The 13076-nt window shown below is 44.1% G+C and overlaps 2 protein-coding genes across 5 annotated transcripts in view; both read right to left on the bottom strand.

Annotated features, from left to right (window-relative positions):
- The window catches only part of si:dkey-3d4.3 (kelch domain-containing protein 3), a 12228-nt gene extending 9209 nt beyond the window's left edge, over window positions 1-3019 (bottom strand). For 2 of the 4 annotated variants that reach the window (XM_034886026.1, XM_034886024.1), the window contains exons 1-2: window positions 2853-3019; window positions 685-877 (exon numbers count right to left, since the gene is read on the bottom strand). In XM_034886026.1, coding sequence (XP_034741917.1) covers window positions 685-856 — 172 coding nt within the window. In that variant the 5' untranslated portion in view covers window positions 857-877; window positions 2853-3019. The remainder of the gene's footprint in view (window positions 1-684; window positions 878-2852) is intronic. The other 2 variants (XM_034886025.1, XM_034886028.1) reach the window with 2 other exon arrangements.
- Window positions 3020-7659: 4640 nt separating this feature from the next.
- Window positions 7660-12323, bottom strand: slc10a2 (solute carrier family 10 member 2). The gene is made up of 6 exons (XM_034885748.1): window positions 11881-12323; window positions 9853-9971; window positions 9600-9688; window positions 9322-9497; window positions 8368-8525; window positions 7660-7910 (listed from the first exon to the last, which is right to left on the bottom strand). Exons 1-6 carry the CDS (start codon window positions 12273-12275, stop codon window positions 7720-7722), a joined length of 1128 nt encoding a protein of 375 aa, XP_034741639.1. The 5' UTR covers window positions 12276-12323; the 3' UTR covers window positions 7660-7719.
- Window positions 12324-13076: the final 753 nt, after the last annotated feature.

Raw genomic sequence — 13076 nt, 5'->3', positions numbered from 1 at the left:
TGGAAAAAGGCTGCAATGAAACAAAGAGTGAAAAATTTAAAGGGGTCTGAATACTTTCCGTACCCACTGTATATATGCATTTGGTTGTTAAATTTAAATTGACTTTATATGTTCTAAAATTATCAGTTTTAATACCACAAAAGTCTGCTAACTGCGTGCTAACGCTAACAGTATTATTGTGCATACATGTAGCACCCGTGTAATACTGAATATGAATGTCATTGGAGTGCTTACAATGACACGACGAGGACCTGTGTTTGAGTTACTGTCTCTAAGACTACGGCAGCAAGGGAGCCCGTTTCATTTAACGTGGAGCTGTGTGGATGTTATTTGTTTAAAAGGTCTATTGGATGAAAATGTCACTTCATGAGGTTTTTTAACATTAATATGAGTTCCCCCAGCCTGCCTATGGCCCCCCAGTGGCTAGAAATGGTGATAGGTGTAAACCGAGCCCTGGGTATCCTGCTCTGTCTTTGAAAAAATGGATGCTCAGATGGGCCGACCTGGAATCTTGCTCCTTATGACATCATAAGGGGCAAGGTTACCTCTCCTTTCTCTGCTTTCCACATTTTAATTAAGTCCCCTATTGGCTTCCATAGATTTCTGTGAATCCTTAGTTTTTGTCATGCAGTAGTAAAAGCCCTGCTTGTTGGCACTAAAGTCAAATGTGTGTTTAGCCCTTACCCACGCTGTACCTCCAGAAGTCCCTCAAAGTGCTGCTGTCTCTCCCTCCCAGGATGTAGACATGTCCACCGTAGCTGCAGCAGGCATGCTTGTAGCGGTCACATGGGGCCTGGCTGTCCTGCAGGAGCCGAGTCCACAGGCAAGGACTACTGTGCCTCATAGCTTGCATCATCTGCTCTCACTGGACCATGTGCTAAAAATATCAATTACATATGAAGTACATCAGTTTGGGGTTATTAGTCTAATTGTAAAAGTTGGGAAAAGAAGTGTCCAACTGCCATATTCCATATCCAATAGTCATATTCCAGTGGAGGTCTGTAACAATAAAACCACAGCCTGTCTGTCTGTCTGCTCCCCAAAAAACACCCTGCGGCTGAAACCCACCACGTACACCAGCAAACAACTTCCAGGGGACACCCTGCTTCAGCACTCTACACAAAACGACCCCGGTGAGAAAATGAGGTCAGGTGCCTCGTAAGTCGACGTTATGGATCTCAGAACAGGAAGAGAAGAAAACCCTGGTCTGTTATTGCTGCGGCTGCCTGCCATATGGCGTGGCGAGCCATTGTGTTACACAGTATAGGACAGTGTTAGCTTACGGGTGGAGAGAGCTTGGCTCCTATTGGTGTTCTGCTGGGACTGCTATGGACCCATAGGCTCATAGGCCCTGGTGTGGGGGGGAAATACACTGCCATAGTAAGACTGAAGCATGGCTCGGGGGGAAAAGCTCTCTAGTGGCAAACTATTCTAATGCAGTTGGCTCTCTCAACCACACAGTCATCATTATTCATCTCCAGGTGGCATTTAAAAGACTTCTGCCGAAAACACTAGAGTCACCACTAAGACTAAACTCAATCTATATAAAGAGACTTCAGATACAGTATTAGGGACCACTAAGGTCTATATAAAGAGACTTCAGATACAGTATTAGGGACCACTAAGGTCTATATAAAGAGACTTCAGATACAGTATTAGGGACCACTAAGGTCTATATAAAGAGACTTCAGATACAGTATTATGGACCACTAAGGTCTATATAAAAGAGACTTCAGATACAGTATTAGGGACCACTAAGGTCTATATAAAAGAGACTTCAGATACAGTATTAGGGACCACTAAGGTCTAAAAGAGATTTCAGATACAGTATTATGGACCACTAAGGTCTATATAAAAGAGATTTCAGATACAGTATTAGGGACCACTAAGGTCTATATAAAAGAGGCTTCAGATACAGTATTAGGGACCACTAAGGTCTATATAAAAGAGACTTCAGATACAGTATTAGGGACCACTAAGGTCTATATAAAGAGACTTCAGATACAGTATTATGGACCACTAAGGTCTATATAAAGAGATTTCAGATACAGTATTAGGGACCACTAAGGTCTAAAAGAGATTTCAGATGCAGTATTGTACTACACAGACTGTTGTACTCTGGGCAGTTTTTACAGGTATATCTGATACAGTCTATGACACCAACACACAGACAGAAACACAAACAGAAGGAGGAATACTGGCATTTAGCATTGTTTTCAGATAACATAGTATATCCATTTAGCATGTGTCCTTAATATCTGATGACACATTAGGCTCATGTTGGCTGTAATCCGGTCCCAGAGCAGTACCGTCCCGGGGACGTCGTGCCACTGGGCAAACGGCCGCTACACGACACGTTGCCCCCGCATCTTGATTCCATCGCGACGAGGTATGTGTGTTACCGTGGTAACGTTTTCATGTTGCACCTTTATAATGTTAAAACGGCTTAACACATACTAGCGTGACGCTAACGTGACGCTAACGTGACTTAACATCTGTGGTCGAGACGGCGCTTTCAGTCAGTGGCAGTCAGTTTCTCACGGCTGGGTATCCAGGGGAACAACCGACCACGGATATTTAAGAGTTAACTTGATAACATTAAGTTGTAACTTAGCCACATCTGTCAGGGTCTGGCGCGAGACATGCTAACGCCACCGTTATAACGGGAAAGTCGAAGAAGAGGAAATGAGGAGCTGAACTTTTCTCGAGCTTCTTAGAAGATAGTTACGTTATTCGATGCTTATAACACACACGACAACATATTCTTCAGTGCCCAAAACTTTTCATACTTAAAGTATGTGACAGGCATTCCATGTAATAAAAAAAACTGCGGTTAATATTTCGTCACTTACGAGATGCTTCTCTTCGTCTGATTGTTGTCTCTCTCTCTGTAAACGGGCTTGTGCTGCATTCAGGGTCGTCAGGAGATTTGGGCTCTTCATTGGAAAGTCCTTTAGATAACTCGATTCCATACAGTAAATGACAGTAGACCGGCCATTCCCATTCAAATCCACACAGCAGGCCGGCTCTCTGTGGACGCTCAGAGAACCGGGTGCTGCTTGGTTAGACAACAACATCGGAAACATTTAGAGATTACACTTGTTTTCTTCAAAAGTAAGTAGCCTACTTATGTACTTGTTTCAGTGATTGTTCTGTGATTTGTTTGTCTGTAAGTCAGATTGCAGAAAAAAATACTGGTAACACTTTACAATAAGGTAGCCTACACAAAAAAAGGGTTTTTACTTTTATTTAAAGAGTTGGATTGATTGGTTACTCTTTCAAAAAACAGTAACTACCCTGGTTACTGTGACAGTTAGAGGAGGATAGGACCCAAAATGCAGAGACGAGGACGGCAGGGAGGCGAGGGTAAAAAAGAATTTATTAAACAAAACCCAAGGAAAAATACAGCGAGAAAAAAGTCCAAAAACAGGTCCAGGGCAAGGTAATACAAAAAAAACCAGGGTAACTGCACGGGGAAGAACTGGACCCCAACTGGACCCCGACTGGACCCCGACTGGACCCCGACTGGACCCCGACTGGACCCCGACTGGACCCCGACAACTGGGAAAAAGGATCTGAGTAAAGACAAGGCAAGCACAGACATTAAATACACAAGGTAACGAGGTAACGAGGTAACGAGGTAACGAGAGGCAGGTGACAAGAGGCCAGGGAAGCAGGTGGAAAACATCAGGTAATCACAAGAGCGGGAAAACACAGGATGTAGAACTAAAGACAGGACGAGACAGAGACCAGACTTCAAAATAAAACAGGAAACAGAACACACAGTCACTCAGGGGGACACAGGACAGGACCAACAACACGGGACCGGGGAGGAAAGACACAAACACAAGACAGGATAAAGAACCCAAAAGAGGAAAAGAAACCCAAACTACAAGAGTTACTGTTTTACCAAAATACTGGTCCAATGTTCCTGGTTTCCCAGCGGTGTTTAAAAAAATGTCAAGTAGTAAATGTATTTATTTAACAAGATGTTGCAAATGTATTCATATTATTTATTGTCAATGTGACAGAAAAAGCCAATGTGTCCCAGTTTGCAAAATTAAGCTACCTGTTGAAGCTAAATGAAGACTAACGCCACGCTAATGCTCACGCCCCGCTCATGCCACGCCCCTCTCACGCCACGCTCACGCCACGCCCGCTTACGCCCGCTAACGCCACGCTAATGCCCACGCCCCGCTCATGCCACGCCCCTCTCACGCCACGCTCACGCCACGCCTGCTAACGCCACGCCACGCTCACGCCGCGCCACGCTCACGCCACACCTGCTAACGCCACGCCCGCTAACGCCACGCTCACGCCACGCTCACGCCACGCTCACGCCATGCCTGCTAACGCCACGCCACGCTCACGCCACGCTCACGCCATGCCATGCAGGCAGTATGCAGGAGGCCTTAGATCTCTCCTCATGATGAAGGTGGGTAGTACGTGAACTGTATACTATAGCAATTGAAATATTATAATAAACACTGCGGCAGCACAAGTATCCCACAATGCAATGTGTTCTGTGTTATAATGACAACATTAACACAAAGGGCAGCAACCAAGGATTTCTTTAACTTAAAGAACGCTTTAATTGGCATATCCACATTTAAAAATCTCTGATTTTTGCACCTCTGACCATTGGTTTAGTTGCTTTCCATTTGCACTGATTTCAGCATTCCCTAGACTAGAGCTATGGTCGGCAGGGGAAACCATGGCAACGCCTCTCCAACCGGCAAGGAGCATCTCAGAATGTGACGCTGAAAATGACAGCTGTGCATCCGAGAAGGTACACACTACTTCTGTTTATGTACACAGAAGCATGTTAAACGATAGTAGCCTAGTGAGCATGTGCAGTGCATAGTCCGCCATTTTGGACGCAACCCCAATCACTTTGTTGGTTTGCAATAACTTCTATTTCTCTGGTGACATACTGTATATTGTTGTATTTATTTCTCTGGTGACGTATATGTTGTTATATTTTTCCGCTGACGTAACAATATATACGTCACCAGAGAAATATAACAACATACAGTATGTCAGCATAGACATATAACAGTATATACGTACATCACTAGAGAAATCCGTCGTCTCCTTGTCGAGCTTTACCGTCTTCTTCCAAGATGAACGCAGAAGTATCAACAGAGGTGAAAACCATTAGAAATTAAATTTCAGCTATCTATGCTGGAATGACTTAAGGTGGACCAAAAAGAACCCATCAGAACATGTCCCACTTGGAACAATCCCCCATGTTTAACAGCTTAATTAGGCTGAATCAAGCAGCTGTTTCAAAAAGCATGACCTCTTTTAATAATGAGACAACTCGACTGACTCTTCTCTTAGACCTCTAAAATATACACTGGAAGTGTTACCAGAGGGGGAGATACATGTGAGAATTCCCATTACTTCTATGAGTAAGTGAAGGCAGCTGTAGTGCCCTCATCAGGAGGAGGGGCGAGTGTGTGTCCTGGGTTCGCTCCCACTCTGAAGGGATCCGTTATGTCACGCAGCTGAACACAGACGCCATCACATGACCGCCCTTCTCCTTTTGGGACTGGGGACTTGCTTTTGCTGTCACAGCTCGGACTTTAAACAACTGCGAGAATTAAATGAGTTTTTTTATGGTTGAAAAGCAATATGTTTCGGACCCTGCACCAGGACCATGTGGCCTGCACATGTGGACGTTTTTCACTTTTAAAGACCAAAATCTATACACGTGCCAGTTTTTTCAAGAGGACATCCGGGCAGTAGTGTGTAGTACCAGAGTTATACCATGGTCTGGGCGAACGCTCCCAGACCATGGTGGCCATTAAGAAATCATATAGGACACCTACTAAGGAGTTTTTTAAATGGATGTGCTACATTAAAAGAAAACAAAAGTCTGAATGTTATTTATGAGTGTAGTTGGGGGGGGGGGGGGCATTCCCTCAGACCATAGGGACTTTGCCTGAGAACCTGAGGGTCGCCGGTTCAAGTGCGGAGTCTGGACTGGAAGCTGTAGAGGGGCCGGTTCAGCTTTTTGCTTGGGTCACCTTTAATGGACAGCCCCCCCCCCACTTTAACATCCCTCTATTTGTGCATGTATAGGTCCTGGGCATGTGTGTGTGTGTGTGTGTGTGTGTTTTTAAGGCCTTTGTGTACGCCAGGTTCTAGTCCTTCATTGTCCGCTGAGCACCACAGGACCGGGGGGGCTTGTCTCTTAGTGCTGCCGATGGGCAGTGTACTATACTTCCTTTGGATTTCCCTTTCCTTTTTTTCTGTTCTTCTATTTTGTTGCATGCGCTTTGCGCATACGTGTTCTGAGTATGTTACAGATCCAACTTTAAGGCATGGGTACCCAAATATTTCCCTCTTTCTCTGTAGTCTCCCGTTGGCTCGCTACCGTAAATGTAGGCCACAGGAATCCAAACAACACCCAGACCTAGTCTTTAGTAGTCCCGACCCTCCCAACACCTAACGCCCATCAGCCAATATATATACTCTTAATCACGACTTCGACATTAAATACACACACAACACAAAGGCTAAGGTAACAAATATGAATATGTTTATTGAGCTGAATAGTTCAAACAACATAGACAACAACCATGTAAAAGTGTTTTGATAAAAACGTCATTTCAGAAGGCACGTTTCTAGACTCAACACAGAGAAAGGCAAAGAGTTTTGTAAAATATGATGTTAATGTACAGCACATATATCCATGAAATGAAATACTTTTTTTAACTTTTTTTTACATTTGCACAATACAGAGGACGAAGCTATGTGAATATGTTACATAAATATACTGGGACATGGTGTGTGTCGGTCCCACCCTTACCTCCACGTATCGACTACTGTAGTCTAAAAGAGGCAGAGAAGAAGAAGAACACAGAGCAGACATTTGCATTTGGACCCATCTGTTACACCACAATAACCTTTTCTTTAAACATAAATTCATGATGCTCTCTCAAAGGTGCACACACTGCTCATTTGATACACAGATACATGAGGAATGGAACATGAACTTTTTTTTTTACTACTTTAAAGTTTCTATCCACTACACAACCCTTAAAGAAAAGTTTGAAATAAATACCTTTTAAAGGTGTAGTTCACCTTTTTCCCAGCCAGTGGTTAAATTAGGACTGGTGTGTTAACTGCATGCTATATTCATCAGAGCAGAACATATTACCTCCTAAGTTACCATACGCCTGCTTATTAGTGCTGTGCAAAACTGCAGTTGTTTGGTATTAATCCGATACCAAGTTAATACAGGGCAGTGTGTAATGTTGTAATACATTTTTTGTTCAAATAGATTTTTATAAGATTGGTATCAAATGAAGCTCAGTATTGACGTCACAGTCCAGTCGGTCGGTTTCTCTACAGGTAGGGGAATTTTCCCAGCAGAAATGATAATATACGAATAAAATATGTGAATAAATTAAGTCAAAGGAGGGTCTTGTATATTCATACAGTGCAATTCAACGAAATATAATGCAGTGTGTCAGCCACTGCTCCTCGGTGAAGTTAATGGTGGGCCACGCTGGAGAAGACATTCAGCCTTCCAGGTCTGGCAAAGTGTTTCCGAACAGCAGCTGTGGTGTCCAGCTCCGGCCTGCAGAGTGCAGTGTGTCGTCACAGTGTGTGTGTGTGTGTGTGTGTGTGTGTGTGTGTGTTTGGCAGCTGTCTGCAGTAGGGCTGAGGCCCTGGGTGTTCAAACTGATCCGTACAGCGTCTGTGATCTCACATCCGGGTGATCTTCTTGACGTCCTTCTCCGTCTCTCCGCTGTCATCGTTATCGAACTCAAAGGCGCTGTTGTCCACGGCGTGGCCGTTCTTTTTTGCTGAGTCACCGTCGCCAGCTTCCAGGGCTGGAGCCTCGCTGTCTGCATCAGCTGAACCCCCGCCACAGCGCTTTTTATACACCTGGTAGGCTGCAGAGGAAAAACGGATGGATTCATAAAGATAATCCGCCATCTTGCAATATTATGCTTTCATCATATTTTTGAGCGACTTTTGAGGTTACTCTTGAGAACATCCTCAGATCAGATCAGACTGTGGTTTGGGGGGGGGGGGCAGCTTCCAGGTAGGAATGTGGGACTGTGTTAATATGATCAGGTCGTAATTGCAAATGAGAATTTGTTCTTAGTAGTCTTACCTGGATAAATAAAGGTTAAATACAAAAATAAATCACCAGTTATTACTATTGAAAATTAAGAACATTTTAACTAGTTAACTACCTATCATCTAGTTTCGACTAAGATGCTAAGTGTCTCGCTCTGGGACACATTGGTTAATGCATGCAGTGGGAATCAAACCCAGGTCTCCCACACCAAAGGCATGGGTCATATGCGCCATCACCTCCCCATTGTAAAAATGCCGTCCTCTCACCTCCCACACACGAGACCGCCACCACCAGCTGGAAGATGCTGTAGATGAGCGGGAATGCGAACATGACTTCCAACTCAGCCGGGCTGAAGGACAGCTGGACAATGGTGCTGCACAGCTGCGAGTTCTGGAAACCCGTCTCCAGTGCGATGGTTCGGCATCTAAACAAAGCAGGGACAACAATCTTTGAAAATGGTCTGGTATTGCAGCCTGACAAACCAGACCCACATTATCCAGATTTTGGGTCTGGTTGGCACAGTTTGTTTTAGGTGCCGTTTGTGGAGTCTAGGCTGTCTCCAGAGACCACATTCTTTACAGTGTGTTCTGGGACAGGCAGCTAGCAGATAGTGAGGAGATGTTTTTTACAGTGTGTTCAGAGGACAGGCAGCTAGCAGATAGTGAGGAGATGTTTTTTACAGTGTGTTCTGGGGACAGGCAGCTAGCAGATAGCGAGGAGATGTTTTTTACAGTGTGTTCAGGGGACAGGCAGCTAGCAGATAGTGAGGAGATGTTTTTTACAGTGTGTTCTGGGGACAGGCAGCTAGCAGATAGTGAGGAGATGTTTTTTACAGTGTGTTCAGGGGACAGGCAGCTAGCAGATAGTGAGGAGATGTTTTTTACAGTGTGTTCAGGGGACAGGCAGCTAGCAGATAGTGAGGAGATGTTTTTACAGTGTGTTCTGGGACAGGCAGCTAGCAGATAGTGAGGAGATGTTTTTTACAGTGTGTTCAGGGGACAGGCAGCTAGCAGATAGTGAGGATGTGATGTGAGGTGTTGTATGTGACAGCAAATGTCGCTTAAAACACTTTAAAAAATACAATGACACTTGAAACTATATCCATTTGGCAGGATCAACATCTTAAAACAAGTTATGAAGCAAATATAAATGTAAATCAAGCAGGTAAAAGATTTATTTGACAAAATTGGTATATGCCAACAGCTATGCTGTCACCCTACCTGTACCAGGGTTGACCTGCAAAACGGGCCGAGAAGAACCCCAGGCCAAAACCAATGAAGGGGAAGATGGTTCCAATAATCCACAGGGAGGGGGCAATGTCCCAGGAGGATTGGTAGAGAATTCCTCCAATCACAGCTATGATGACAATGAGGGCGAAGCCTGCGATGGACCCCACCTGGTTCATTGGAAAAAGACACGTGTACATTTTAAAAAAAAACTTGAAATACTTTATTTTTGTTAATTTAGTTAAAAAGTTGAATCATATCTAGATTCCTACCTTGAGGATCTTTTTTGCTATGTGGGGCCACCTGCGTTTAACAAAGATCCCAGCACCAATTGGGATAAGAAGGGCCACCAGAGTAATACCTGAGGATACACAGATTTCATTTTAGCACAGGATTATAAGATGATAATAACCCTGTACAGTGCTCTTGGTAGAAAACTACAAAGTGATTGAATAACCCGATAAAACAACAGGCATGGAATCCCTTAAAGAATAAAGTCTTTTCACAGTTCTTCTTCTTACTCACCGATGCTGTCAAACGGGATCTCGATGGTGTCGGAGGACGTCCAGGTGGCCGTGTAAATGAGCAGGCAGAGAGGCATCATCCCCAAGGCCAGGATGGAGGAGCAGGCTGTCATACTGATACTGGGGGGGGGGGGGAGATTATGTCAAGCAAGCTTCTTTTAATAACACATTTCTTTTAGGAATTGTAGTTTTTCAATCGCATTCAACATGATATTTTTCTAAAAGTAAGTAACAACTTGTGTCCTCACTGGTCCATTTTGGCCCGATCGTACTGTACACAGTACACTGCCTTATGAGACACAAAAGGGGCATATTGGGGTTCTGAAAGTGGTTTCTTACACAATATGTGTTCCTCCTTGTCCATAATTTTCCCAATGGTGTGCCCGACTCCATGCTAGCTTCAGTAGCAACCTACATTGCTTCTACACAACCCGTTGGCACATATCACCCTGGAACCTACATGTTATCTTATTACTAACCCATGTTGGGTGTAGAAAGACACATTGACTTGGAGTTGGGGTGTTACAGTGCCACTACGTGGGCGGCTGTGGCTCAGTGGTAGAGCGGTTGCCCGCCAATCGGAAGGTTGGTGGTTCTGACCCTGGGCCTGTAGTCCCATGTCAAAGTGTCCTTGGGCAAGAAACTGAACCCTGAGCGTCCCTTGATGCTGCGCATCGGAGTGTAAATGTGTGTAAGTGTGTATCTGACGAGCAGGTGGCACCTTGTACTGCAGCCTCCTCCTGTTTGATGTAAAGTGTTTTGAGTAGTTGTTAAGACTAGAAAAGCGCTATATAAACACAGTACACTTACTATGTCTATCGCCTGTTGGGCATTTTGGGTCATGGCGCCCGGACACGTTACATGAGACATTGCTGGGCTGCGTAGACGTACTATACCAAGTCGTCTTGGGTCTAGGGCCACTTCTGCCTAGCAGCGATTATAGCTTAACTGTTGAGATTCTAATTAGAGACAACACTTTGTTTCTACTCCACATGCATCATAAACCCTAAAAACAACTGCAATGGGTGCAAGCTGAGCAGAACAGACAAGTCTCTGCACATTTGCACTTCTCTGTTGTAGCAGAAGTGTAGCAAACGCCACGTGTACAAAGACTGAGTTGTAACTGACGACTTGACTGTATTTCCACCCCTTGAAGCAAAGTACTTTTGACTTTTAATATCTATGTACGCATTTACAGTTTTGTTTATGCATTTGCAGATTTTGAAGGTTTGTTCTTACATCTATATAAGTCTGATTATGCATTCACTGCAGACCGGTGTACACATTCCCACATCTAATTACGCATTTAGAGATTATTTTACATGTTTACAGATCTCGCTTCTCACACACAGATTGAGATATAGTTGCACAACATGTGTGTTATTAACCATTAAACCCTCGGGTGGGGTCAGGTTGGTAGGCTTTTCAAATAGCTTGACGGCGTTCAGTCATCCAAACAACACTTCATTAACTCACATGAGATAATCCAATGAGCCTGCCAAACCAGCCAGCTGGTTAGGGCTGCAACTATCCATTATTTTCATATAATGTTCATTTATAGTCGATTCATCTTTTGATTATTTTCTCAATAATTCAATCAGCTGTTTTGTCTCTAAAATGTCAGAAAATGGTGAAAAATGAGGATCGGTGTTAACCAAAGGCCGCGACGACGTCCTCAAATGTCTCGTTGTGTCCACAACTCAGAGATATTTAGTTTAGAGAAGAAACTAGAACGTGTTCACATGTAACACGCTGGAAGCAGACGTTTTTCCTTTCTCTAACGTAATGGCTCAAACTGATTAATTTAATAGTTGACAACCAATGAATTCATTGATTTATCTTTGCCACTAGTTCCAACATCAACAAATTGAATATTCAAGAGAGGCTGCATGTGTTTTTGTGCTGATTTATCCCTCGTGGTTTTCATAATAAATGACTCATTTGATTATCAGACTAATTGGCGTTTAATCAAATAGTTAACGACCGATTGATTCGTTGTTGCAGCTCAGTCGGGCCCAGCCTGTCTTACCTTAGGTCCATGTCTCCATCCAGCCAGTAACAGATGATGTTGGAGCCCGTGCCTCCGGGACAGCAGCCCATAATGATAATGACAACAGCCTGCACTGGCAGCACATTGAAGGCCAGCGACAGGGCGAAGGCTGTAAAAGGCATGATTCCAAACTGGCACAGGAAGCCAATGAGGATGCCCCAGGGTCTCTTGATGTGGCTCCACAGCTTTTTGACCTCCACGGTGCAGCCCATGGAGAACATGACCATAGCGAGCATCACAGTGAGCACGGTGCTCAGTATCAGGCCCAGCGTCTCGTTGAAGTTGCTGGGAGGAACGAGGCAGTTCGGGCCCGAGCACACCGTGGAGAGAGGGGCGCAGGCAGCAGGCGCAGTTGTGCCATTTAACACGGACATTTTGGACAATGCACAGTAGAAGAAGAGGATAATCGGTGGCTGCCAATTAGAAAACAGATGACTAGATAAGTGTTTCCCTCAGGGCTTGGTAGTTCTTAAGAATCCACAAAACTTCTCCAGTTTCTCCTCCTCCGATATCCAAGAAGATGGTGGCCAACAGTGGCAAGAACTGTCCAGCTCAGTGCTCTTTATGCCCACCCTGCCACAGCCGGATACAATTGGGAGTGGAGAAATCAGCTGAAGAAAAAAAAAAAATTAACCAATACTTCAGTTTTTATGGGGTCAGTGTTCAGAAGCACATGCATATAAAAAAGAGAATCATTCTGAAATGTTAATTGTGATTGCGCCACATCTCGAACATTTTCTGCCCTTTGGCCTCTTAAAACTTTATTGGACAGCTATGCTCTGCAGCATCATCATCCTGCAATGCCAGTAAGGAGGGAAGATGCTTGGAGTTCTCCCAGACAGCTGGGCGACACACCCTATGGATAAGGTCTTTATGCCACAGGTCCCATTAAAGTTCCATGGCCTTGTGTTTTCTTTGATTCATTATGTTAAACCATCAAATCACACAGGCGATGTAATAATGATTTTCTGACACTGTTCAATAGAAGAAAGTCTTACATTTCAATGTAGATCCAAGTCTTTACAGTGTGTCTAAATTCAGTTAAAAATACACAATATGACAAAATATAAAGGATTGTTAAGGTATACTTGAACATAGTCTATATCAACGACGTTTCATTTCTGGAATTGATCCGGTGACGCCGGAAATTCCACCTGTCCGTCCCCTTCCTCTTT

This window comes from Etheostoma cragini, chromosome 11, assembly GCF_013103735.1.
Source record: "Etheostoma cragini isolate CJK2018 chromosome 11, CSU_Ecrag_1.0, whole genome shotgun sequence".
Lineage (NCBI taxonomy): Eukaryota > Metazoa > Chordata > Actinopteri > Perciformes > Percidae > Etheostoma > Etheostoma cragini.
This window is presented reverse-complemented; position numbering and strand designations above follow the sequence as displayed.

What these genes read in the sequence shown, in the direction of transcription:
- slc10a2 (XM_034885748.1), bottom strand. Translation starts at nt 12,275, where the DNA reads ATGTCCGTGTTAAATGGCACAACTGCGCCTGCTGCCTGCGCCCCTCTC. An exon ending in TAGCAAAAAAGATCCTCAAG is followed by an intron (nt 9,498 to 9,599) that starts GTAGGAATCTAG and finishes CCAATGAACCAG; the next exon opens with GTGGGGTCCATCGCAGGCTT. An exon ending in GCAGGTCAACCCTGGTACAG is followed by an intron (nt 8,526 to 9,321) that starts GTAGGGTGACAG and finishes TGCTTTGTTTAG; the next exon opens with ATGCCGAACCATCGCACTGG.